The following is a 26,680-nucleotide window of genomic DNA, read 5'->3' on the forward strand; positions in this document are numbered from 1 at the left end:
TTTACTGATGGCCCAGTGTGCTTGTCACCGTCACACCAGGCTTCAAGACCCCACTGTCTTCAAGGTAAGGGCCTTCAGTCCAGACAGCAGGCCCTCCTGCCTCATTTCCCACTGCTTCTGCCTCCACCAGTGTCAGACACCAGCCCCTTCCTCAGCTCCGGCCCCGTAAACGAGCCCCCCATGGGGTGCCTGTCCCTCACTGCCCCAGTGGCATAAAGCATGGGGGATGAGCAGAGCTCCCCCTTCCCGTGTGGAGAGAAGTCTCGTTAGAGAGCTGGAAGGGGTACAGCAGCCGTCTAGTGTCATCTCAAAGGAGCAACAACAAGCGCGGCTTGTGTGTCTACGTCCTCAAGAGCTCCCTGCTGGGAAGAAGGGTCTGGAAACGCAGTCCAGGCTCCCAAATCCCGAGTTACTGTACGTTGCCGTACACATGCTGGCATTAAATTACTAGTTATCAGGGACCCATATTCCTTTTAGTTAAAAAATTAACAAGAAGACTTAACTCCAGGCCATCTGTTGTCAGAGACCCTCAAGGCCAGCCACCCGGGACCCTCAGTCGCAATGTTTCCCAGCAGGCCATTCTCCCCTTCCCAGTATGCCCTTCACCCTTTCCCAGCAGTCTGTTCTTCCTTTCCTAGTATGTCTTTCCTGCTTTCTCAGCATGTTGACATTCCTGTGAAAATTAATGAAAGAAGACCTCATTTAAAATGAACTACCACGGCCAGCAGGGGGCGCTCTCAGCCCTACCACTCCTGGTCAATTACAGACCTAACAGGAAGCGAGGCCCTTTGCAGATGAAGGAAGAAGGAAGCAGGAAGCTTTCCTCCTACCCCAGCAAGAGCCCAGCCAATGAGAAACCCCCAACTTAGAATGCCCGGTTTACTCCAGTGGACTTTCAGTTTACAACAGCCCTTCCAACTTGCCACTCTCCTCCTTGGTTTTCCAGGCTTGCTTGGTTATTTGTCCCTATTGGATGAGCTTCCGTCCTCCAACTGATTTGATGAGCAAAGTCCTCAACTGATGCTGGCAGATCCCACAGTGCATGCCCATCAAGATTAAAACAGATCCCTCAAAACCTCTCCCCAGAACAAAACCCTCTAAATACAGATGGCTTTCAAGATTACATAATAGATTACAAGGCTCAGGGCCTCATTATCCCCTGCACTAGACCCTGTAGCATCCCCATTTTACCTGTGAGAACAACCAGTGGCTGGGAATGGAGGTCTGTTGAGGACCTGTGAGCAGTAACTAACACTGTTGCCCCTCAGCACCCAATGATCCCAACCCTCCCACACTACCAACATCCATTCCACGCAAAACTTTCACCACAGTGGACCTCTACAGTGCATTTTTAGTATTCCAGTTGATAAGGAGAGCCAGGAGTGCCCCTGGTTTCTCCGAGTGTTTCTCTGAGCATCCTTCTTTTCACAAACCTTAGAAGCTGATTTGGATGATACAAAGCTTTCTGCAGACTCTAGGTTGTGACAACATGTAGATGATTTGTTTTGCTCCTGCTGCTCAAACCTCTTCACAGGAGACAACATCCACCTGTTAAGACTTTTGCTCTTAGGGGCGCCTGGGTGGCTCAGTCGTTAAGCGTCTGCCTTTGGCTCAGGTCATGATCCCGGAGTCCTGAGATCGAGCCCCACATGGGGCTCCCTGCTCAGCGGGAAGCCTGCTTCTCCCTCTCCCACTCCCCCCTGCCTGTGTTCCCTCTCTCATTGTGTCTGTCAAAAAAAAAAAAACAAAAACAAAAACAGACTTGCTCTTAAAGAGACAAAGTCTCCAAAGAAAATTTGCAGTTTGCTCAAACTCAGGTCCGATGCTTTGCGCATCTGATCTCAGAACAAGGACGACATCCGGATGTGGATGAAACTCCTCGTGACTGCTGAATGCTGCCAGATCACCCTTGGACTCCCCAGGACCATTTACAGGACACCCCACTGCTCATTTTCATGGTTTACTGATGGTTTGTATTTAAAGGAAGAAAATGGTAAACATTATGCTGGGTCTGCTATTGCAACTCCCTGTGAAGTCATCAAGGCTTTGATGTGTGAAGTGCCAGTGACTTCAGCCCAAAAGGCTGCTACATGCCCATACTGGAGCCTGTACCCCAGCCAGGGTAAAGTTGCAAATATTTATACTGACAATCAGTAGGCCTTTGGGGTAGCTCATGATTTGGGGATGTTAAGGAATCAACAAGGTTTCCTTAGCTCCAATGAGAATAAAATTTAAGATGACTCCCATGTCCAAAATTTATTAGCTGCCATACATTTTTTATTTTTTAAGAGACAGTGGGGAGAAGGGCAGAGGAAGAGAGAGAATCTTCAAGCAGACTCTGTGGTAAGCGCAGAGCCCAACATGGGGCTTGATCCCTCCACTCTGAGATCATGACCTGAGCCGAAACCAGGAGTTGGACGCTTAACCGACTGAGCCACCCAGATGCCCCTAGATTCTACACTTTTGCCAGCAGCTCTGGCTATTATTAAGGTTCCTGGGCATTCAAGACTTGACTCTCTGGTGGCCAAAGGAAACCACAGCAGGAGACTGATAGCTAGACCTCTGTCATTTTCCAAAGGGATGTTCTTTCAAATGACAATTTGGAAAAACTGACCAGAGATGCCCTACAGTTGGCCCCAGAAAAGAAAGACAATGGTGGAAATCTAACAACTGTGAGTTTGATAAAAAGAAAACTCTGGTTTGGACCAAATAACAATCTGGCCCTACCAGAAATTCCAAAATCCTACTACTTACCACCGTTTATGTGTTAAATCACTGCTTTACTGACAAAATGATAGCGTTCATGAACAAACACTGGTGGAGAAATATTAATGAGGCCACAAAAATTGCCCACCTCACTTGCCCCGCCTGTTAAAAGTATAATCCAGAGAAACCTGTTCATACAAATGGATTTCATAAAACTCCCCCGTCTCATGGATATGCATGTTTTGGTCATAGTCTGTATGTTTTCTCACTGGACTGAAGTTTTCCCTTGCAAACAGGCCACTGCTTCTTCTGTGGCTAAAATTCTGTTAGAAAACATTACCCCTACCTGGGAACCCCCTCTCAAACTACACAGTGATCAGGGAGCCCATTTTACCAGGTGGGTGCTTCAGTAAGTCTGTCCTGTTTGGCTGGTTTTCCAGCACTCATTGTGCATACCACTCTCAATCAGGGTTAGTTGAATTCACTAACAGCACTATTAACACTCAATTGTTAAATTGTGTAGAGACCCTCCAACTATCTTGGCCTAAAGCACTACTGCTATTGGTCCTGAATTTCAGATCCACCCACTTGGGAAGGCACAGGCTCTCACCCTTTGAGTTAGTCACAAGACGTTCCAATGCACTTGGCCCCTACCTCCTTGACCCACAGTTGATAAAGGGAGATGCACTTCAATATTGTAAAGGCCTGATTGCCTCTATTAAAAATGACCATGCTTTGGTAGCACAATCTTTCCACAGTGTGCTCCCAGGAGACAACAACTTTAGATCAACCTCACAGCAACATGGAGATTTTGTCTGTAAGAGATGCCTCCAGAAAGATTCTCTTCATCCTCACTGGAAAGGTTCTTATCAGCTACTGGTCATCAACCTTTGTGCTGCCAAACTACAGGAAATAGACTCTTGGATTCATGGGACACATCTACAGAAAGCAGCAAGCCCTGACTGGCCCTACACGCCCTCTGGTGACCTAAAGGTACAGATTTCCTGGAATTGAAGCAGATGACATCTGATGAGACCACTTTCCCCAGATGTCCAGCCCAGGCCTGCGTGCCTTTTCCTCACTGCTGCTGCTTCTCTCTCTTTCGTGGAGAGAGATGCTCTTGTCTGCATTTCTCAAGCCCTTGAGAAAGAGAGAACCTCTCCTGTCTGTGGCCTTTCAGTAACAGCCTCATTACTATTCTGCGACAAAGTCATCTTTCACTCGTTTTTCCTGAAGGCTTAGAAGGTTCAGAATTTACAAAAGTCTTTCTTTCGTCTGAATTACCATCCAAATTCATGGTATCTGAATTCACAACTTGATATGCTGTATTGAGAACGCATGTGGTTCCACACAGTTCTTTTGAAATAACAATACTGTTTTAAGACATCTTTGAAGTTTTGCTGTTTTGCAAAGAGTTCACCGTCTATTGCTTCCTTTTAATATTTGCACTGGTTCTTTGCAAATGCACTAAGTTAGTTCTTTCAGTGTGCTCTTGCAGTCTCCACCATTCTGCTCTCACGGTTGCTTTAAGTGGAGATTTTAGGAGATGTACATGACTCTGGGCTTGCTTTCACAGGGAGACCCTTTCTCGCCTACGTCAGAATACATGCCAGTAAATATTTCAGTTGGCTTTCACATCTGGTTCTGGTCCATCATACAATTTGGCATTATCACGTTACTTACTGTTTTGTATCATTATTTTTAGGTTTGTATTTTGTTACCTCTTCAAACTTTTTAAAAAATGATGTACCCAATAAGGAGATGCTCTCTAACTCTTACAACATTGGAAAGATACAAGTTTTATGCGGGAGTACCTGAGATTTTTCTCTCTCCTGACCTTCGTTGTTACTCAAATGTGGCCCTACGTGGTTTGCGTCAAGCAATGCACTTCGCCACCAAAGTAGGACATGACAACACGGAAAAGTCCTTCCTGGCACTGAGGAACAACACCAGTAAATATGGAAAATGTGATTTGATCAGTGATGCTTTCAAAGAAAGATCTTGATCAAGAAGCGGAAATGTGAAACTTAATAAAGGGAAACCTCATTTAGAAAATGGAGCCACGAGGCCAGCAGGGGGCGCACTCAGCACCACCACGCCTGGTTGGTCGCTGACCCAACGGGCAGAGACCCACCATTTACACACTTATACGCAGATGTTTTTGTTTTTGGTGTGTTTTTTTTTTTTGGATACAGTACTGTAAAGGTATTTTCTCTTCCCTGTGATTTTGCTTTCTTTCCTCTGGTTTGCTTTATCGTCAGAATCCAGTATAGAATACATATAACATACACAGTACGTGTTGACCACCTGTACTATCGGTAAAGATCCCAGTCTCCAGATTTCTGGGGAGTCCAGTTATATGTGGATTTTTGACTGCATGGGGGGTCAGCACCCCTAGCCTCCAGGTTGTTCAAGGGTCACCTGCGCTATCCCAGCAGGAGGAAGGAAGGGTTCCTCCTCCCCCAGTAACAGCCCAGCCAATGAGCAGCCACCACACTTGCAGCTCCCAGCTTACTCCAATGGACGTTCTGTTTACAACAGCCTAGCCGCCCCCACAGAAGCCCCTCCTCTCCGGGATCCTGCAGACTTGCTGTGGTTTTGCTGTAGCTTGCTTGTCCCAGACTGCAATTCTCTCCTATTCCCGGATAAACCCATTTTTGCTGGTAAAATAACTGGCAGTTTTATATTTAAGGTTACTAGCCCTTTCCCCACAGGTTGTTTGCCCCACGGCCCTTCAGCAGGGCCTGCAGGTTGCCTTGCTCACAGAGCTGCGCCCTTCATGGGTTGTTAACATGGCCCTCCCGGCCTGGGCTGTATGTCTGCAGCAGATGTCCCCGACAAGTGTCAGCAGCAGCGGGCTCTGGCCTCCTCCCCTCCAGCTTCCCTCCCACCTCGAATAGGCTGAGGACCTCAAGGGGCCAGCAGCCCACCCCTGCCCCCAGCCCCGGCCCCCCTCGCACCTTCCCCCAGGATGCTGTTCCCCACATCAAGCCTCTACTCCAGGACCTCCCCCAGTGGCACTTCCCACCCACTGTGAGCCCCATCAGGAAGAACTCCAGGGAAGCCACTTCAGGAACCGTGGCAGGGAGGATGAGAAGCATGTGAGGTACAAGGACACCATGCATGCGTACGGCAGCCTCCAGAAACCGAACAGTGGATCCTAGCAAACAACTCAGAGACAGACAAAGCAGTCACACTAAGAGCTGAAAACAGGGCCGTGAAGGTTTTCCCGACCTTGACACAGAGCCCTGCTGCATGTACTGGGTTGAGTGGTGGCCCCCAAAAGATACATCTACCTGGAACTTGTAAATGTGACCTTATTTGGAAAAGAGGTCTTGGCAGATGTAATTAAGGATCTCAAGGGGAGACCATTCCAGATTAGGGTGGCCCTAAATCCAAAGACAAGTGTCCTTATGATACAGAAAACAAGAACCAGACACGAGGAGAAGGCCAGGTTAGGACAGAGGTGGAGATGGAGTGATGCATTTACAAGCCAAGCCATGCCGGAGCCACCAGAGGCTGGAAAGCACGGGACAGATGCTCCCTCAGAACCTCAGAAGGAGCCAACCCTGCCCATACCTGGATTTCGGACTTTTTATCTCCTAAACTGTGAGAAATTAAAGTTCTATTGCTGTAAGCCACTGCATCTGTGGTACTTTATTATGGCAGGCTCAGGAAACTATCACACCCCATCAGCCCCCCGGTTCCTATGGGCATCAGGGATGCCGGCAGGTGGGGGCCTCCTACTCCTTGCCACCAGGGGGAACAAGGCTGTGTTCAAGCTGGTCACCTGCAAGGCCCACGCTGCTCCCGTCCCGGACTCACCCTCAGACACGTGCAGGGAAAGGCCTGTCCTGAACTGATGGGCAGTGAAGATGGAGCAAACTCCAGCAAACATGGCCTCCCCTTTCCTAACCTGAGCGCTCAGGGTCCAGCGATTCAGTCCTCATCACTGCATGAGGCCCTGGTCCGCCTCCCCATCTCACAGGTGCCAGCAGTTGGTGCACCAGCTAGCCCAGAATCCAGTGTGACGAGCAAGCACCTGGCGGGGGGACTGTGACCTGGCTGCTGAAGTCAGTAAGTGGCTCTGGCTTGATTTAGAGACGGCCTTTCAAACTGTTCTAGTGGCTTTCATCTCCAAGCCCACTCACTCCAGAGCAGTGATTTACCTGCCACGTTCGAACTTGAACTCGGTTTGGCTCCACGGTGTACACATTTTCCTCGTGCATGGCTAACACCGGAGATTCACACAGGAAGGTTCCTAGGATGAGAGAGGGACATAATGCGACGGCGGCCCATCTCTTCATGATGCTCAGACAGCGTCATGAGGGCTGCGTTTTCTGCATCCTGTATATAAGAGAGCGAGGCCCTGAGGCGCAGGGACAGCGTGCAGGCCTGGGGCTGGTGTAGGGACATGGCCCCAGGCTCCCCGCCCTGCTCACGAGCCGCCGCCTCTCCCGTGTGACTAGCAGCAGGGCCACGGCGGCGCTGCATCTGTGGTCTGGGGCAGCACAAGTGTTTAGACGGGTGTCTGTTCCTCTTAGTGGGGGCTCTAGAGGCCACGAGCCTTAGTCTCTGTGTCTAGATGGGTTCTTTTCTAGCCAGAGATGATCACACACGATAGGAAATACTTCAGCACCTGCTGTGCTGTCCTATGGAGGGGATAAGTTCATCCTTGGCCTGGGGCGTCCACACTGGAGATGACATTAATTATAGGCATAATACAAGGCAGAGCAGGAAAAGTGTGACAAGAAAAGTTTAGGCAATGGGGGCGCCTGGGTGGCTCAGTCATTCTGCGTCTGCCTTTGGCTCAGGTCATGATCCCAGGGTCCTGGGATTGAGCCCCGCGTCAGGCTCCCTGCTCCGTGGGAAGACTGCTTCTCCTTCTCCCACTCCCCCTGCTTGTGTTCCCTCTCTCACTGTCTCTCTCTCTGTCAAATAAATAAATAAAATCTTTAAAAAAAAAAAAGAAAAGTTCAGGCAATGAAGTGTTAGAGGAGAAAAGGAGGGAGGGGATAGGGAGAGGGGTGACCACCAGTGGAGAAACACCCCCAGGGAGGCGAGAGCTTCTCCGACAAACCCACAGGGGGGAGCCCCCTGGAGCACACGATGACCGGTCCTGTGGGGTCAGCATGGGTGAATGGAAGAACTGTACAGAAGGACTGCTGGCCAAGGGGGCTGTTAAAGTAGGCTGCACGTGACCCCTGGAGCTATCAGGTTCTGGTCCCTGGAACCTGTGAATGCTAGTATATGGCCAAAGTTGGGAAGGTGTTGAGATGGGGAGATTATCCTGGATTATTCAGGTGGGCTCTAAATGCAACCACAAGTGCCCCTATAAGAGGGAGGTAGATTTCAGACTGGAAGAAGGTGACAATGGAGGTAGATGCTGGAACGATGCAACCTGGCCAAGGATGGCCAGCAGCCACCCAACGCTGACAGAAATGAGAAACAGACTTCCCAAAGCTCAGGAGGTGGAGCGGCCTGTCGATGCCTTGATTTGGCCCAGAGAACGTGAGTTTGGACTTCTGACCTCCACAGCTGTGAGGCAGTAAATGTCTGTCTGGTTTGTGGTCACTGATCCAGCAGCCCCCGGCCACTCCCACAGGCACGCACTGAAGAGTGAGGGTCATGGCGGCCCACTGGGACAGGAGGTGGAGGCTGACGGAGCACCTCTGACGATCTGTCCTCAAATCTCCAGACAGAGGCTGGCCTTGGTCAAGATGGCATGGGGCTCACTGCTCTGCCTGGTCTGGAACAAGTTCAGAAGCTGGGTGGGTAGCAACCCCCTTCCCTGGGAAGCACTGTGGTGGTTTATATTCCTTTAGCCTTATTTCTGGCTGTTTCATTGTCCTGGGCTTCTCGGCCACCTTGACTGGCCTCAGTAGGGTGATGCCCAGCGGCACGGCCAGAGCACAGGCATGATTGACATGAGGGGCTCCTGGTGGCCCTGTGCCAGCCCCCTGCCCACACCACAGGCACCAACACCCCCCCTCAGATGGTCAGAAGATAAAGCAGGGTGTTGTGACCCCCCCTCCTAAGGGACAAGACTCCCACCTGCATTCCGTAACGTGGTTCCAGAAGGCTCAAAGACCACCACCTGTTTTCCATTCCAGACAGCAATGGCATCCTAAAAAGAATCACGGAAATTAAAAGGGAACCTGCCACTTGCACCCCTTACCACCCTGAATGACCCAGACAACTGGCCAGGTCTTTTGTCAACCCCAGGCCACCCTTGCAGTCACCTTGGTGGCGAACACCCCGCGGACGTGCATGTCTGTGCGCAAGCTGTGCATCACTCCCGTGGACAGGAAGGACACGCTGAGGGAGCTTGGGGACATCTGCACCACAGCCACTTGCTGGTGGAAGTGTGAGGACATGGCTTGCTCGCTGAGGATCACCACGGAGGTGAGGTTGTTCACCGCCAGAAGGCTCTTCCGGGAACCCCACTTCATTCCGTGCCAGAGACAGAGACAGAAGTGTGAACAAGGAGAAGGGAGGTGCAGGCAGGAAAGTGTGACACACACAAGGACTCACCAACCATTTTCCTAGCACTGCTTCTTCTCATTGTGTAAACTGATATAAAAACTTATAAGCATAAAATATGTACTTTATCGAAAATTTTAAAATACTGACACCCAAGTTGTAATGCAGTGGGCAGATGCTTGTATGTCTGTTCTGACCCGTTGTTAATTTAGAGATGTTTATTTTTTATAAATGAATAGCAAGTTAACATGATGTATTAAATTATCTGGCTCTCCCCTGGTGATGTAAAATACCACTTTCATAATTTCATATTAAACTTCCAAATCTATCTCAATCTGCTCTGCATTCCACTGATATGTTTATCCATTCCTGAGTAAGCATGTACTGTTTTAATTGCTATAGTTTCAAGATATATTCTGGTTTGTGATACAGAAATGTTCTGATTCTCTATACATTCTTTCCTCAGCCATGTGTCCTCCCAGAGGAGTTTATTTTGTTGAATTCTCCCAGAAAAAAAAAAGGTCATTCTTTTTACTGGATGTACATGTAATCTGTGCATTTACTTGGAAAGAAATAACACTTATAACACTGAGGCTTCTCTTAAGGAAAGTATATATTTGTTATCATGTACTTGGTTTTTCTTTTACGTCCTTTAGGAAAATTAGTGCAGCTCTTCCTATTACTTCAAATCTGAGAAAGTTTTTTTTTTAATTTTTCTTTAAGGTTTTTTATTTATTTGTCAGAGAGAGAGAGAGAGAGAGACAGCACAAGCAGGGGGAGCGGCAGATGGAGGGAGAGGGAGAAGCAGTCTCCCTGCTGAGCAGGGAGCCTGATGTGAGACTCAATCTCAGGACCCTGGGATCATGACTTGAGCCGAAGGCAGACGCTTAACCGACTGAGCCACCCAGGCGTCCCTCAAATCTGAGAAAGTTGTACTTTCTCTGCAGATCTGATAATATTCTATGCTATTTTTAGCCATTTATTTACCCTAATTAAGGCAATTAAGATATTTAGATTTTTTTAAGATATAATTAAGATATTTAACTCACTAATTCATCCAGAAGCTATTTTTACCTATGGCCTGAGATGAGGATCTAAAGATAGCCCCCAAAGTGCTCTATGGCACCCTCAATGATTTATGAGGTACATCTTCCTCTCATGACTCGTGTAGGGTTAAGAAGATTCTGTCTCAGAGGGTTACACACAGCAGGTCTGAGAGACAGCCTCCAGGACAGCAGGGGAGCAGCCCTGAGGAGGGAACAGGCAGAACTGGAGAAAAGTATGAGGCAACAGCCATCTCGCACTCTAGAAATTGGGCGTGAGGCAAACAAAGCAACACTTATTCAGGAAAATCTGCTAAATCCGGTAAGAAGAGCAGTGTCTGTGGTACCTGAGCCTCTAGACTCTCTCCCTCCTGCCTCCCAACTCAGCGTGCAGGAGCTCCCCCTCGGTAGGTGCAGCCAAGAGGTCGGCTCCCTGTCCAGTGCCCAGTCAGGCCTATGGCATCTCATTCCCCCAGCTCCATGCTGCGAGGGGAAGGGTCCCTTGGGCTCACAGGGTGCCTGAGAATGCCGGGACCCCACGCCCTGGCCCCAGCTTGCTCACACTACACAGGCTCACAGAGCAGGGTGTCAGTCCAGAGAGGTAGCCACCATCCCCACTCCCAAGCTCTGGAGCAGTGACTCAGACTGTTTTCCCCAAGGGGAGAGGCAGTCTGTAGGAACAGAGAGTTCTGACGGGCTCCCCAAAGGAAGTGACTTCATTTGAAACACAATGTGGGTTAAGTCCAAGCCTAAGGATGCTCTTGAAGAGAGTGGAGGCTTTGGTGGTAAGCATCAAGAGGAGGCTGGAAGCTTCATGAGAACTATAAGCTCAACAGCAGGCCAGACCACTGACCAAAGGGAACTGGAGAAGGACATACCTAGGAGAAGCCTTCCTGGGTCAAAACGAACCTTAAACACTGAGCTCAAAGACCACACCTGCCCAAATCTGGGACTGGACTGTGGGGCAAGCAATTCTCTGGGTCACTGCAAAAAACAACAGAGCCACCAACCCAGGGGAGGTTGACCTGCAGAGGCAAAAAGCTCAACAGATCAGGGAGAGGACAGTCAGGGAGCCCCCATAGCCACTGCTGCCCAAGGGGGACCATCCACATGCCTGAGGTTAGCCCTCCAAGGAGTGATGTCAGAGGCTTCACACGACAAGGGAAAGAGACACCACTACAGTGGTCCCTCGGGTCACTAAGCAAATAAGCAAACAGCGGCCACAAGCCCTAGAGGTGAGTGCAGCAAGAGGATCACTATTGCAGGGTTGACACATAATTTTATCTAAAATGTCCAGTTTGCAAAAAAAAATTCGGAGCCAGGGAAAACAGGAGAGTATGATATACACCCAGGAAAAAAAGGCAAGCCAGAGAAATGGCCCAGAAAGCCGAGATGTCAGATTCCACAGATGAAGGCTTCATAGTAGCCACTATAAACATATTGAAACAATTAAAGGAAATAACACTTAAAGAAGGAAAGGAAGGTGTGATACATCGTCTCCCCAAATATGGACCACCACCAGTGAGACAGAATTTATAAGATAGAAAGCACAGGCTCAAGAGAAATGAAATCACACGTCCACAAAGAAATGTGTACTCAAATGTTCACGGCAGCAGGGTTCACAAAAGTCCAAATGTGGAAACAACCCAAGCGTCCGTGGACGGATGGAAGGATAACAGAAGGCGGCCGGTCCCTGCCCCAGGCGCGGCTCAGCTGCAAAAGCAAGGCTCTGCTGCCACGTGCAGCCACGTGGATGAATCTGGAAAACACGATGCTCAGGGACAGAGGCCAGACACAAAAAGCTACAGATTTATGCCTCCATCTCTACAACACGCCCACAATGGGCAAATCCACAGAGACAGAAAGTAGAGGAGCGCCTGCACAGAGGAGGAGCAGAGAGCAGAGGGACTGCGGACGTGCACACGCTTCCCTTCCAGTGCTGAAAATGGTCTAAGAGATATGGTGAGGGGTGCAAAACTGTGAACGTACTAAAAGAAAAATTGGTATGTTACAGATCTCGATAAAGCTGCTCTCAGGGTAGACAGGAGCCAGAGATAAAGGGGATGGGTACATAGGTAAGATACAGATGTCCACAATCACAGACCCACAATTCTGAAAGCCCAAAGGCCTTTGGGACTATTTTATTGTTGTTATTTTTATATAGTCTTAAGATGCATAACTGACAAAAAAATTCAAAGACCATCACTTCCTCCACTTTTGCAGGGCAGAGGGTGAGAGTGCCCAGCACCCTGGTGGCTCGTACCTTTATCTGTGTGATGTTGCCTTCGAGCTCAGTAGGGGTCTGAAGGGTCCACTTGTCCTTGCCCTCTGCCGCTCGGCTGCTCTGGGGGCCTGGCAGCTTTCTCCACATGGCTACTCGCCCCTTATCGGTACCCGCTGCCAAAAGACCTATGGGTAAAAACAAAGTTCACAGGAAGTGAGTTGAAGGAATCTCTTTCCTGACCATGGCTCTCAAACATCCGGGCATCAGCCCTCTGCCCAGTGGCCTCCAGCTCCATAGCTGCTCCCCCATGGGAAGAGGGTGAGTGTGTATGTGCTGGGGGTGTTGGTGCTGTTTTCTCTCAGTCTCCCACGAGAGCAGGGGCCTGTCTGCCTGGTCAGTGCTGCTTCCCCAGGGCTAGTGTGGCACTTAGCGCTCAGCAGGCACAAAATAAACGGTGTCTGGCTCATCTCCTGTTTCTCTGTCCTCCGCGCGTGTATGTGTGTGTGTGTGCATGTACACACACACGTGTATATAGGCACATACACGTACACGGGTATTTTTAATGTTTCCCACACATTTTCTCGCAGTTTCAGGAGGGAACAGAGGTCAACTCACCCTGTTGAGCAAACTCCCTGAACTTCGTGTGTGCAAGCAAAGCTTTACTGTCACTTTCTCGTTCCCGAGCGACTCTTTCAAGTGACTGACAGTCACCACCAATTCGCCATTCTTTGAAGGGCTGCAGTCATGTCATCATTTTGCAGCCCCCAGAGCAAGGCCTAAGGCTGCTTCCCTCCCTCTCCTGCACCAGCCCTGAGAAGTCTCACCTTTGGCTTTACAGTAAGAAACACAGTTTATATTCTCAGCTTTTTCGAAACCACACTTCTCCTCTGGACTCAGCACGTAATTCTCTCCGCCTTCTAAATCCCAAAATCTACAATGAAAGGAAGACAGCTCCCTTCAGGGGCCACATCAGTGTGCCGCTCTCAGCCGCGAGGGTCCCGCTCAACTGGCAGAGCCCTCAGGAAGTGCACACAGGCCCTGGGACTCCGATATGAATGGCCTGCCAGCAACACGTTTACATCTATTCGATGCCTTGTTCATAATCAAAGGGAGCAGGGAGTTCATGTGTGACACCAGCTCACAATGAGAACAAAGGGACTCCAACCACAAGCAGTAACATGGGGGAACCCCTCCCCAACATCACACAGAACTGAAGCAGCTGCACAAGCAAACACAACACACGATTCCACTGACACCAAGCTCAAAAAACCAGGCAAAGAGATTCCACACACAGCCATCAGGACAGTGAGGAGCCTACCCTGTGAGGGCTGAGTGCGGGTGCCTGGGGTCTGTGGTATGTTGTGCTCTTCGATCTCAGAGCTGGTTATATGTGAACTTCCAATTTGTGGAAGTTCATCATAATCTGTCTGTACCTTACACTCCAATAAGAACATTACTCCAAAGAGACTGAATCTTAGCGGCAGTGCGGGCCAGGCTCTTACCTGAGAACGGGTTCCCCTATGGCGGTCACAAGTACACTGCCTTCAATCAATGCAATGTCGGCCCGCTGACCCGTCTTCCCACTCAACTTGACCTGATAACAAGACACATCCAAAAGAAGCATGTTGCTCTTGTGAGCCCAGAGTCTCTGGTGTGCTGTGGCCTGGGGGTTGGGGGGGCACTCCAGCTAGGCAGGTGCAGGTGTGGACGTGTGGGAAGGCAGCCCTGACCCTGCACTGCTGCTCTCTGCTGTGCATTAAGTGGTTGATAATGAGAGCTGCCACGTGCATGGCACCTGGTAAGTGCATTTCTAGAGCGACCACCACGCTGAGCCCAGTTCAGGCATGACCACACACTCTCGAGCAGGTGTCATGACCCTGTTCTGCAGAAAGCAAACCTGCCTGGGGCCCCCAGCCAGTGAGTGGCTTAAGGGAATCTGAACCCAGGTCCAGGTGACTCAGAGACTCTCTTTTCCACTACTGTGCCAGGGGTATGTAAATGACTGTGTAAACACTGGCTTACAAAAAATCAGCTCCGTCATCTACAAGAGTACCTTCAGGGAAATTTCAAATTCTCCAAGGAACACAGATTTCTCCGGTATAAACCAGGGAACTGGAAGGAGAGCAGGGAGGACCGGTCCCTGGTGAGCTGCACCCTTGGAATAGCACCCAGCACAGGGGTGCGCCCCACAGCGTCCTCTCGTCAGTGAGAGCCCAGGGCAGAACCGAGAGGCACCTGTACGGAGTTCTCCTGTTTCCCAGCAGCCGCAGCCAAATACCTGCTGCCCAGGACGGGGACTGATGTACCCTTGGGCAAAACAACCTGTGTGCACCTGGGCCGGGGGCAGCCGTGACAGAAGCGAGGACCTGTATCTACGCACAGATGGGAAGCAGGATGATGTGCCCATCCACCCTGTTTCCATCCTGAAGGTCAAATGAGCTGCTGCAAGGTGAGTGGTTATTCTGAGTCACAGCTGGGTACACAGGCCGCAAGCTAGCCAGTTGAGGGGGTGCAGCCCTGAGCGAGCCCAGATTCTCCCACCCCCGTCTGATGGGACCTGCAAAGCTCCTGGGAAGCAAGTCGTGTAGGCGATATTACTGGACAGCTCTGGTGGGTGTGGTGAAGTCAGGTGAAGCCTGGCCCTGGCCGTGTCCTGCTGCCCACAGTCCTGCCTACCTTCATCACTTCCGCGGCTTCGCCCTCAGGCCTCACTACATACAGAGACAGCAGCAGGTTCTGCGTGACCACCACCAGGGCCTCCCTTTCCTCGATGTAGAAGAGCGTTTGGACGGAGCTGTCTGTGGAAGCCACCCGCGTGGTCTTGCCTTTCTCATCCACGTAGTGCACCGTCCCTAAGGGCAAAGGGGTCAGTCCAGGTGGCAGTGCACTCACCAGCAGCCACCAGAATCTACTTAGGAATATTTGCAAAATAAACATCTTTGTTATAAAAATTTACAACATTTGCACATAACCTCCAGGCCATCTCTGAAATAAGGTCCACCTTCTCAGCCCCACTGACCTGCCCAGCAGCCTTGAGACTTTGTTCACCCTGGTGTGCTCAAGTGCCAGGCATGTCCATCAGCGGTACGCAGCGGCCGAGAGCTACGGCCCTGCTGCAGCCACTTCGGCCCTGCTGCAGCCACTACAGCCCTCCTGAAGCCGCTACAGCCCTGCTGCAGCCGCTACAGCCCTGCAGCAGCCGCTTTGGCCCTGCAGCAGCTGCTACGGCCCTGCAGCAGCCGCTTCAGCCCTCCTGCAGCTGCTGCTCCCTGTCCCCCTGTGGCCCATGTGCTGGTGGGCTGGCTTTCCTGCCTGCATTCTCAGCCTCTGCGGGCACTCGTCCTGGCCCAGAGGCCTTTCTTCCCTTGCCTGGCCCAGACTGCCAGCCTTTCCTTGCCCTCCAGGTTCCCTTCGGGCTGCTGCGTCCATGCAGAGTCTCCTGTGAGCACCCATGAAGCGACTCATTTCTGCTGCTCTCAGGAGCCTCCTCAACATCCTGGTCTCCTCTCATCTGTTTCCAAGGAATACTTGACTTCCCATTCAACTGGCAGGTTCAAGGTTGTGCAGAGGCCTGTGGTCAGCATGACATGACCGCACTGGCACTGCCTTGGCCTCAGCGAGCCTCGGTGGCAGGCCTGGCGACACACTCACACATGCTCACTCTGCTGACATTTCCAGTGAGCTCACAGCAGGAGTCTGACTAGACGGGGTAATCTGCCTTCGAAGCCCACAGCTCCTGAGTGAGGGACAGGACTGACTCCTCCAGAGCCAGGCTTGTCCCCACTCCACAACCCTGTCTGCTAGGCCTTCTTCCCACACCATGTTCTCGACTCCTTGCTAAGGGGGCCTTGTGCTAGCATCTTCTTCCCCACACAGCCCAAGGCTCCATGCCCATTCCTGTCCCTCGGGACTGCCTCAAAGTCCCCTCCATCAGCTGTCTCTTGACCTCCAGAAACAAACAGTATCCCTATTTTAAAAATGACGAAGGCCCCAGCCCCTTCCAGCTGTCCTCTGCTCTCTCCTTCCCATCAAGGCTGAGCTGTGTGGTGGCACATCCTCCGGAAGCTCACCACCTTCATGAACCGCATTTTCTTGCTCTCGCTCCTGCAGCAGACACACACGTGAGTGCCTCCCGTGAAGGCAAAGCACTATTCTCCCCCCTTACTTCACACTGCATTTCTCTGCTGTTGCTGGCCTGTCTCCCTGCTTACACTGAGGAGGAGTCAAAGTCCAGACAGTGGACTCAACGCTGGCCACCGGCAGAGGCTGGCTGGTGCTGCAGCCTGGAAGCAAAGCCCACTCCCATCCTGTCCCGTCACGCTCCCTCCCCAGAGCTTGGCCAAAGAATTACAGGGAAGGATGCTTCCCGCCCCCACAGAGCAGAGAGCGGAGCACGGCACCACGAATGCTGCCTGGAGCTGCACAGGGGAGCAGTCGGGAGGACCACTGGCTGGCGGAGAGCCTCCTCGCGAGAGCCCGCCAAACACAAGCATAGCCGATTCGTCTCTATCAGGACAAAGTGAGGCCCTCCTCTCAACACTGGATAAGTAACTGCCGAGAGCAGCAGATGCATCACTCTAAAACTGGCCCACACACAGCCTACTATACTATGCAGAAACATCATCTCTTTGTTTAAAATCCTTACCAGAACCCCTAAAATGCTTCAATGTCCTAGAGTCCCCACCTAAGTTTCTCACCATCCATCAAGCTGACAAAGAATGATAGTCCCTCTTGAGATCCCATTTTCAGGAAACTTCCAAAGCCACTTTTCCTCCAGTTAAACATGTCCAGGGCTCTCTCATCACCACTCACAGCTGCCTTCGCCAACTGAACGAGGTCCCTTTGAAAGGCAGATATGACGGGAAGTCAGGATTCCTTACCGGAAGATGTTCCTTATAGGAAGGTGTGGTCACTACAGATGGGCCCAGAGCAGGGCGGAGGGGGGCTATGATCCCATCAGGAGGAGCCACATCCCGCCCGGCACCAGCCCCTAGGGATGTCAAGACAAGGCCACCACTTGAGCTCCTACTTACTCGCCAGGAGGGGGGAGCCGGAAGATGCAGTGAGTTAGGGTTTTTCCGTGATCGTGTTTCAGCAGGGGCGTCCCTTGTACTCGACCCCTTTGGTCCAACCTCCACAAGAGCAGGACACCAAGCTGGAAAATCCAATACCATGTGGAGGAGACACATTCTTACCAGTGACCGGTGGAAGGCAAGAGTTATGCTGTGTCACAGAACACAGGCTTATTCCTTTTAAACCAAACTACAAAACTACTACACTTACACGGTCAAGTACAAATAATTCAAAAATATTCCGCAAAGAAACCAGAAGCCTTCCCATGTGCCCTCTCCCCTAGAGACAACAATGGTCATGTGTCCAGCTTTTAAAACAGAGTAGATTCAGATTTACAAAAAGTGGCAGGGTCATTCAGAGAAGTCCCATTCTCTACCTCGAGCTTCTCCAATCAGCAGATCGTACTTAGTGTGGGGCAGCTCTCAGAATTAATGAGCCAATACTGACATATTATATTAACTAGAGTCGTACTTTATTCACATTTCTTCAGTTCCTCCCTGCCGCCTGCTTTCTGTCCCCAGATCCCCTCCAGGAGCCACAGGACATTTTGGCATCACGTTCCCTGAGGCTCCTCTGACTCCCCAGCTTTGAGGACTGGTCAGGGATGCTGTGGAACATCCCTCCACTGGGCCTTGGTTGATGCTCTTCTCATGACTGGACTGAGTTGTGAGTTTGGGGAGAAGGCCACAGAGACCATGTGCCCTCCTCCTCATTACGGCGTGGCACATTGGGGTCGGTGCCGTCGACGTGACTCATCTGTGCTGCAGCTGCCCCTCCTGTGACCTCCCATCTGTGACCTTGTCCCCTGTGAAGTCCTTCTTCCTCCCCCTCTTGGTCCCATACTGTTTGGAAGGAAGTCACCTCCTTGAGCATGAACCATCTCCATAAATCATTTGGGGTTCCTCAGCACGTGAGATTTGTCTCTTCTCCACCACTGACTTAATAATTAGAAATCATAGGGTTATAAATTTATGTCACAGATGTTGACTTTCGACTTCAGGTTACAATCCAGCCCCACTTTGTTTATTTTGATGTTCCAGCTTTGGCCACTGGGAGGTCTTTTGTTAGCTTCCGTGTCCCTCTGACACACCCCGTACTCTGGGTTCTGTGAGCACTTCCTTTCTTTCTGGAACTAAAGATTCTCTGGGCTCACTGTCCGGCCCTGGTTCTAAAATCAGCTATTTCTCCAAGGAGCCCTGGCTCCCGTTATTGGAGGAAACCCAAAGAAACCAGCATCTGGGTGCCAGGTATACTATAGGTTCAGTTTTTAACTCATCAAGGTCTCAAACTGAAGGTGCCAACCAGCACTAGAGGTCACGGTAGGGAGATGGCACCATCAGAACCAGTCCAGGAGGCCTCTGGCCAGGATGTAAGCTATGCTTTGCCAAAGGGCACTATTTCTATCCAAATCCATTTGCAAAGAGACCCTTTGCTGTGAGGCCCAAGGGTTCCTCAAGGTGTGCCTCTTGCTCAAGGTCAGTGGACACAGGAGCACATAGCCTCTCCCTCCTACCCTTCTTTCAATCAGCAGGGTCTCCAATATCCCCACAGGCAGGTCGGGGAGCACCACTTTATTGTAAACAAGAATGTGGTTTCCAGATACAGATGACCCTTGAACAACTCGGGTCTGAACTGCATGGGTCCGCTTGTATGTGGATTTTTCTTGACAAATAAAGTATAATGCTGTAAATGTATTTGCTCTGCCTTATGAGTTTCTTTTTTTTTTAAAGATTTAATTTATTTATTTGACAGAGAGAGTCACAGCGAGAGAGGGAACACAAGGAGGGGCAGTGGGAGAGGGAGAAGCAGGCCTCCCGCGGAGGAGGGAGCCCGACTTGGGGCTCGATCCCAGGACCCTGGGATCATGACCTGGGCTGATGGCAGACGCTTAACGGCTGAGCCACCCAGGCGCCCCCCTTATGAGTTTCTTAACATTTTCTTTATTTTAACCTACTTCATTGTAAGAATAGTATGTAATACATACAACATACAAAATATGTGTTAATTGACTATGTTATTGGCAAAGCTTCTGGTCAACAGTAGGCCATTACTAGGTAAGTTTTTGGGGAGTCAAAGCTATACTCAGATTTCTGATTGGCAGGAGGTTGATGCCCCTAACCCCCAAGCTGTCCGAGAATCAACTGTAATGTCGGCCTTACAAAGCAACTTGCACAGTAAATCTCTTAGAAAAGTTACAATGAGTCAAATGCGCTCTCCCTCAGGTTTCTGGAAAACCAGGGGTTACAGAATAGACAAATCCTGAGCTGTCCCATCCCCCTTGTGGCTACTTCATCCAAAACAATTTTATACAATCAACCTCAGACAAGTTACCCCCTGAAGGCAAGAAATCATCCCTATGCAAGAGCAAGAGTTTAATGTAATAAGAGATTCTGGAGAAGTTAGTGTGTTCTATGTACCCCTGTTGAGACATACTATCTCTTCAAATGATGAGTCACATGTTAGGATCTACAACACTGTAACTGAAAAGAAGTATATGTTTGGTGACCAAACATATACGTTTTCACCAATGGTTCATGGCTCACAGCTGCTAAAACCTGGGAATTTCCCAGGATAAGGGCCACAGAGGTGTCCTCTGTTCTGTTACTGAAGGAGACTTTTGGTCTCCGTCCAAGGGCGGGGTGGGATGCCAGGACGACCAACCAGTGATCAGAGGGTTCAACTTTCAGTCCTACCCCAACTGCCAGGAAGGGGACAGGGACCCCCTCCCCAGGTTGAATCAATCACCAATGGCCAATGACTTAGTCAATCCTGAGTATGCAATGAAGCTCCATAAAAACCCAAAACGACTGGGTTCAGAGAGCTTCCAGGTAGCTGACCACCTGGAGGTGTTGCGGGGAATGGCACCTAGAGAGGACTCTGTGCCCTCCCCAGACCTTGCCCTGTGCATCTCCTTCTCTGGCTGTTGATTCGTCTCCTTTATCCCACCCTTCAATAAACTGGTAACGTGAGCCACTCTAGCCGACTGGAAGAGCCCAAGGAGAGGGACACTCCACCGTGCAGCCTGTGGTCAGAAGCACAGGACTGGGAAGGGGGTGGGGGCGGCCCTGTGGGGCTGAGCCCCTCACCTGTGGGGCTGACGCTATCTCTGGGTAGACAGTGTCACAACTGAGGGGAATTGCGGGCACCCTGTGGTATCTGAGGAGCCCTACCTGCCAGCATGCTGGAACTGGCTCTGGGAACCTAAAAGAGGATCTCTAATAATATACACTGAAATTGTCCCGAGTTGGCTCGCTCTGTACTGGATGTGCTGACGTCCCCACCCAGCTCTGTGAATGTGCAGGGAAGCAAGACCTGGTCCAGGCAGTATTCCCACCTTCACCAATGGAGTTTCTTCTAAAGGACACTCGGGGCAGCATCCGCCCAGTGCCCATTTTCCAGGGTCCCCCACATCCCTGGGCACTGCTGACTGCTGTCCATGTGGTCACTGGGCTCGAGTGGGACTTGGGACAGAGGAGGAGGGGCAGTGTCCCTGGGTGTATGGGGGTGTGTGAATGCCTTACTTTCCAGCAGCTGGGGTGCTGCCTTCTGAATGGGGTGGGACAGTGGAGAGACATGGCTGTGGCAGAAGGGGCACACTGCAGGGGGATGTGTGTCCACTGGCACCTCATTCTTGGTCTAGACGTCCTGAAGCCAGCTGTCTTCCTGTCCCAGGGACCTTGGGATACTCCAATGGCTTCCGATTAAGTGTCCCTTCTTACTTCAGGTAGTCTGGGTTGGTTTCACTGGTAACCAAACCCACCCGAACCAAAACGGTCTCTGGCAAGAGATGGAAGACCCTCAGCCAAGCCTGGTAAGGATGGCTCTGGGTGGTGTAGCACTCCAAGTGCTCGTTCATTCAGTACTTTTCTTGCTTGAGCCCATTATTAAATCAGGACCTGCATCATCTTAGACTTTCTTGGAAGGATCAGGATTTCTCTTCTTAAATATATTGACTCAGAGGGCTTTGACAGCACAAACCTGGGTTTCCTTGCATGCCTGAAGAATCTGCTTTGTTAGTTGTTTCTTAATATAGTCAAGATGATGATGAGGTTTGATGATCTTGAGTTCTTTTATTCCTACAGAGGATCTGCCGAGTATTCCACAGCAGGGAGAGGGGAAAGATCATGAAGCAACTAGAAGTCTGACGGCAGGGCAATGCCATTAGGTGGAAATTGAATTGAAAAACAGAAGAAAAATCTAGGGGCGCCTGGGTGGCTCAGTCGGTTACACATCTGCCTTCGGCTCAGATCACAATCTCAGGGTCCTGGGATCGAGCCCCACATCGGTCTCCCTGCTCGGCGGGGAGTCTGCTTCTCCCTCTCCCTCTGCCTCTCCCCCTGCTTGTGCTCTCTCTCTCTCACCCGCTCACTCTCTCTATAACTCAAATAAATAAATAAAATCTTAAAAAAAAAGGAAAATCTAGAAAAAAGGGGAACAAATTGATACCAAAATGGGCAAGTGATTTGATTACAAAGGATACATAATTGGCTCTTCTAAGTAATAGTCTCCTTCAGTAGCAAGAGAAATGTAAATTAGAAGACTTCTGATATGGCACTTTTCTTAGCAAAATTCTGAATGTGGATCCAACTGTCTGTGGGGGACATGTTGGTGTGTTGGTGGGATCTGGTACTAGCCCCACAGAGGGAGTCTTGGGCACCCACCACTAATGCTCACACCCTGGGACCCAGCCGCCCCACTTGTAGGACTTTCACTGATTTCCCCGCACGAGAAACAACGAAAGCACGAAGTTAGCTACCGTACCTCTGTCTGTTTAGCAAAAGATTGGAAACCACCGACATGCTTATCAGCAAGGGCCGGTGAAGGGCATGGTAACAGGCTCAAGTAATGACGCATAGGCTTAGAGAGAAGGAAGGTCATGGTGTATGAATGTGGAGAGACATGCAAGGCAGACGTAAAATGTAAAAGCCAGAAATTGTGCAGTGCACGTCGTGTGGTATCACTTTTGTTAAGATGAAGGAGACAACACCCTCCGTGTGGTATTTCCAGCCCAAACCACCTCATCTAAAAGTAACCATGAGGAGATGATCCAACAAGTCTAAACTGAAGGACATTCTGCAAAGTAACCAGTCTGGACTCCTCAAAATGTCGGTGTCACCAAAGACCAAACATAAGCGAAGAAAGAAAAGACAAGACCAGGGACCTGTTCGTGATTAAGGGAAATTAAAGAGAAGGGGTGGAAAAATGCAATGTATGGTCCTTGACTGGACTCTACATTAGGACAATATCCACCAAAAAAGTGCCGGGACAACTGGATAAACTGGAAAGTGGCCTACGTCCCAGGTGCCAGCCTCAGCCCAGGCTTCCTGAGTGCAAATGCCATGGTGCAACTGTGTCGACATCCTTGTCCTTAAGAGAGCAACATCCAAGGACTGAGGGGGGAAGCATGATGTCTGTGACAAACTCTCAAATATTCAGGGGAAAAAATATATATAGAGAGAAAGTAGATGTAACAAAATGGTAACAACTAACGAATTTACATAAACGGTATATAGTGTTCATTAAATTATCCTTTCAAAGCCTCTGGAAGTTTCAAATTTGTCAAAAACTGGAAACTGGGGAAAGAATGCATTTGGATGTGCTGGTTCATATCTGAAGAAACAGGAGAAGCTTTACGAAGCGGTGGGCACTGAGGGTGGGTGGGAGGGGAATGGAGGAGATGGGGTAGGGGTGGAGAGTCTTGCCACGATATATACATATATACCTTCTCATACTTCTCAGACTTCGAAACAGGGAAACGTATTCCCTGGCACATGTAAAATGAATGAGTACATTGTAAAATTTCTGCCATATGTTTATGAATCGATTTAGGTGCAGACCACAGTTTCTCAACCTGGGAACGGTTAACACTTTAGGCTGGATAATTCTCTGCTGTGGGGTCTGTCCTGTGCGTTACAGAATGTTGATCAGTATCTCTGGTCTCCACCCATAGATGTCAGGACACCCCCGCCCCACCACCATTCTGACAACAAAAAATGTCTCCAGGTTCTGCCAAATGTCCCCTGGGGGCAAAATGACCCCGTGAAGCCCTGAGCTAGACAATGAAGACCAGGGTCTCCCAGGCAATGAAGAAGCATGCTCAGGGAAGCTAGTGATTCAGGGGTGCCATAAAATGATAGTACCTGAAAAAGTCACCCCACCTTTATGAATACAGTTTCCTAGAGAAGTTCACTTAAACAATTACAGACATACCTCTGCTAGAGTGGGATGGTAGAATGAAACTTGCAAACCTTGCTTTCAGTATGAAACAGAATCTGCCATGACATCCATCAAGATCAACTGAATTCAGCAACCACATATTTCTAAAATTTTGATCTTTAACACGCTTCCCAACGTATATCCCAAAGAGCACTGACAGGGAAAGGTAGGGATCTGAAATCAGTGTCAGCCAAGTCTGCTTACCCTGTCCCCTGACACGAGGCAGTTCCCGTTGGGGCTCCACTTGAGGACCGTGACGTCGGTGGTGTGTGTCGGGGGGATCGAATGCTGCTCCTTGTCCTGCTTATTAAACACTGTCACTTCTCCAGTCTCCCAGCCAATAGCCAGGATCAGGCGCGTTGGGTGCCAGCACAGGGAAGTGACCCGGAATGACCTCTCCATATGGGTATTGGGCACATGCTCACCCTACAATAGGCAAGAGGTAAATTCCATATTATGAAGAGAGACAGCTATTCTAGGAACTTCTGGCTAATCAATGATATCAAGATCAGCTAGAAGATATAAAGAGCTGTTTAAGAAATGTTCTACTTAATTTTCATTAAAACACCAAGCTTGCTCTTGGCTGCACTATGAAAATATACAGTTAACACTCAACTGAGCTCGCTGACCAGCTTATCAAGGAGGATGACCTCATACTCACAGCTGCTTGGTTGCTAGCTAGCATTTTAATGGGTTCCAATACAACTTTATTTACAAAAACAAGCAGTGGGCCAAGAGGTCAAATTTGTTGATCCCAAGGTTCTTTAAGTACAGTCTCTGGGGTGACCCCAAGAGCCTTTTCAGGGTCTGCAAGGCCAAAGTTATTTTCAGCCCCCTCTCACCTCCAGACTGTTTCCCGAGAGACTTAGAGTGAGGAACTGTGCAGAGAGGGGGAGATCAGATAAGGACCCAAGAGTATGCAGATGTCACTATGACCCTAGCTGCTTCGCTGGAGTTGCAGGGCGACAATGACACTTCAGAACGTTGAGGACTGGGAAGAAAATTCTGATTTTCTTTGTGAAGTATGAGGTATGTCATGCACTGAGGAAGGTGGGGAGTGGGATGAAGCATGGGAAGTTTGAGGGGCTTCTACAAAGTTTCTGGTACAGGTGGAATTGTGCACCCTGAAAAAGATGTTTAAGTCCTAGGGCTCCTGGGTGGCACAGCCGGTTAAGCATCCAACTCGGTTTTGGCTCAGGTCGGGATCTCAGGGTCGTGAGATCGTGCCCCGTGTCAGGCTCTGTGCTCAGTGGGGTGTCTGCTTGGGATTCTCTCTCCCTCTCCCTCTTCCCCTCCTGCTCATTCTCTCTCTAAATTAATCTTAGGGTGCCTGGGTGGCTCAGTCGTTAAGTGTCTGCCTTCGGCTCAGGTCATGATCCCAGGGTCCTGGGATTGAGTCCTACATTGGGCTCCCTGCTCAGCGGGAAGCCTGCTTCTCCCTCTCCCACTCCCCTTGCTTGTGTTCCTGCTCTCGCTGTGTCTCTCTGTCAAATAAATAAACAAAATCTTAAAAAAAAATAAATTAATTAATCTTAAAAAAAGAAAAAACAAAAAAAAACCCCAAAACATGTTGAAGTCCTAACCTGGTGCCTGTGATACAGCCTTATTTGGAAACAGAGTTTCTGCAGATGTTCAGCTTAAGAAGAGGTCATTGGAATGGGCCCTAATCTGACGGCTGGTGTCCTTAGAAGAAGAGGAAAGAGACACAGACACACAGAGGAGACACATGTGACGACAGTGGAGTGATGCAGGTGCAAATGGAGGACTGCCTAGGATTGCCAGAAACCACCAGAAGCCAGGGCAAGGCCCGACACGGGTCCTGCCCCAGAGCCTTCAGAGACAGTGTGTGGACCTGAGGAGCCCTTATTTCAGACTTCTGGCCTCCAGAACAGTGACAGGATACATTTCTGTTTTAAGCCAGCCAGCTTGTTGTAATTTGTTATGGCAGCCACAGGACACCAACAGTTTCCAATGGCCAGTGGGGCCAACAAGAGACTGGCCCAGGGTGCACAGATAGCGTGGAGGGGTCATTTCTGGTTAGAGGCATGGACTGACTATGGAATCTGTTTTACATCCCTAAATATGTCCCCAAACCTAAGTAGCAGGGCTAAAAGAATTATCCATATCACAGGGCTCTTATAATACTGGGCATCTGAACCTCAGGAAGAAGTGATACATACACATAAGACACACACATGCACCACATACCACACACACCACATACACACACACGACACCACATGACATGCACACACCACATATGTATCGCATACCACACTCACACCACATACTACACACATCACACACCACACACATACCACATACCAGACTCACAATACACACGACACACACCAGGCATTGACACACACACACCCCACATACCACACACCCTACGTGCATATACACACCACATACCACACATGTACCGCATACCACACTCACACAACATACTACACATATCACATACCACATACCACACTCACAACACACTCAACACACACCACACATGACACACACACACCCCACATACCCATACCACACAAGCACCATATACCACACATACCACATGTATATATACCACACACCACATACATATACACACCACACACACCACACTCACCACATGACATGCATACATCACATACTACACTCACAACACACATGACACACACCACACCTGACACACAAACCCCACATACCACATACCCATACCATACAAGCACCACATACCACACCAAATATATAAACATCACATACCACGCTCACTGCACACATACCAGATACATATACACCACTACCACACACTACCACAAGCCACACATAGCATATACCACATACATATGACACACATACCACATACCGCACACACCACATTATCACACATGTACATTCATACACATCACACACACCATATACCGCACATATACCACATACC

General features: G+C 49.8%; 1 protein-coding gene across 1 annotated transcript in view; it reads right to left on the reverse strand.

The window, feature by feature from the left end:
- The window catches only part of IFT140 (intraflagellar transport 140), an 80,482-nt gene that overhangs the window by 49,459 nt on the left and 4,343 nt on the right, over positions 1-26,680 (reverse strand). Inside the window, exons 3-12 of the mRNA XM_028111965.2 lie at positions 23,950-24,171; positions 17,490-17,611; positions 17,154-17,296; positions 15,133-15,308; positions 13,959-14,050; positions 13,281-13,387; positions 12,496-12,641; positions 8,949-9,152; positions 8,761-8,833; positions 6,876-6,967 (exon numbers count right to left, since the gene is read on the reverse strand). Of these exons, the coding sequence (XP_027967766.1) occupies positions 6,876-6,967; positions 8,761-8,833; positions 8,949-9,152; positions 12,496-12,641; positions 13,281-13,387; positions 13,959-14,050; positions 15,133-15,308; positions 17,154-17,296; positions 17,490-17,611; positions 23,950-24,171 (1,377 nt within the window). The remainder of the gene's footprint in view (positions 1-6,875; positions 6,968-8,760; positions 8,834-8,948; positions 9,153-12,495; positions 12,642-13,280; positions 13,388-13,958; positions 14,051-15,132; positions 15,309-17,153; positions 17,297-17,489; positions 17,612-23,949; positions 24,172-26,680) is intronic.

Source organism: Eumetopias jubatus, unplaced genomic scaffold, assembly GCF_037043125.1.
Source record: "Eumetopias jubatus isolate StellerSeaLion01/CBP00866 unplaced genomic scaffold, mEumJub1_p1.0 scaffold_12, whole genome shotgun sequence".
NCBI lineage: Eukaryota > Metazoa > Chordata > Mammalia > Carnivora > Otariidae > Eumetopias > Eumetopias jubatus.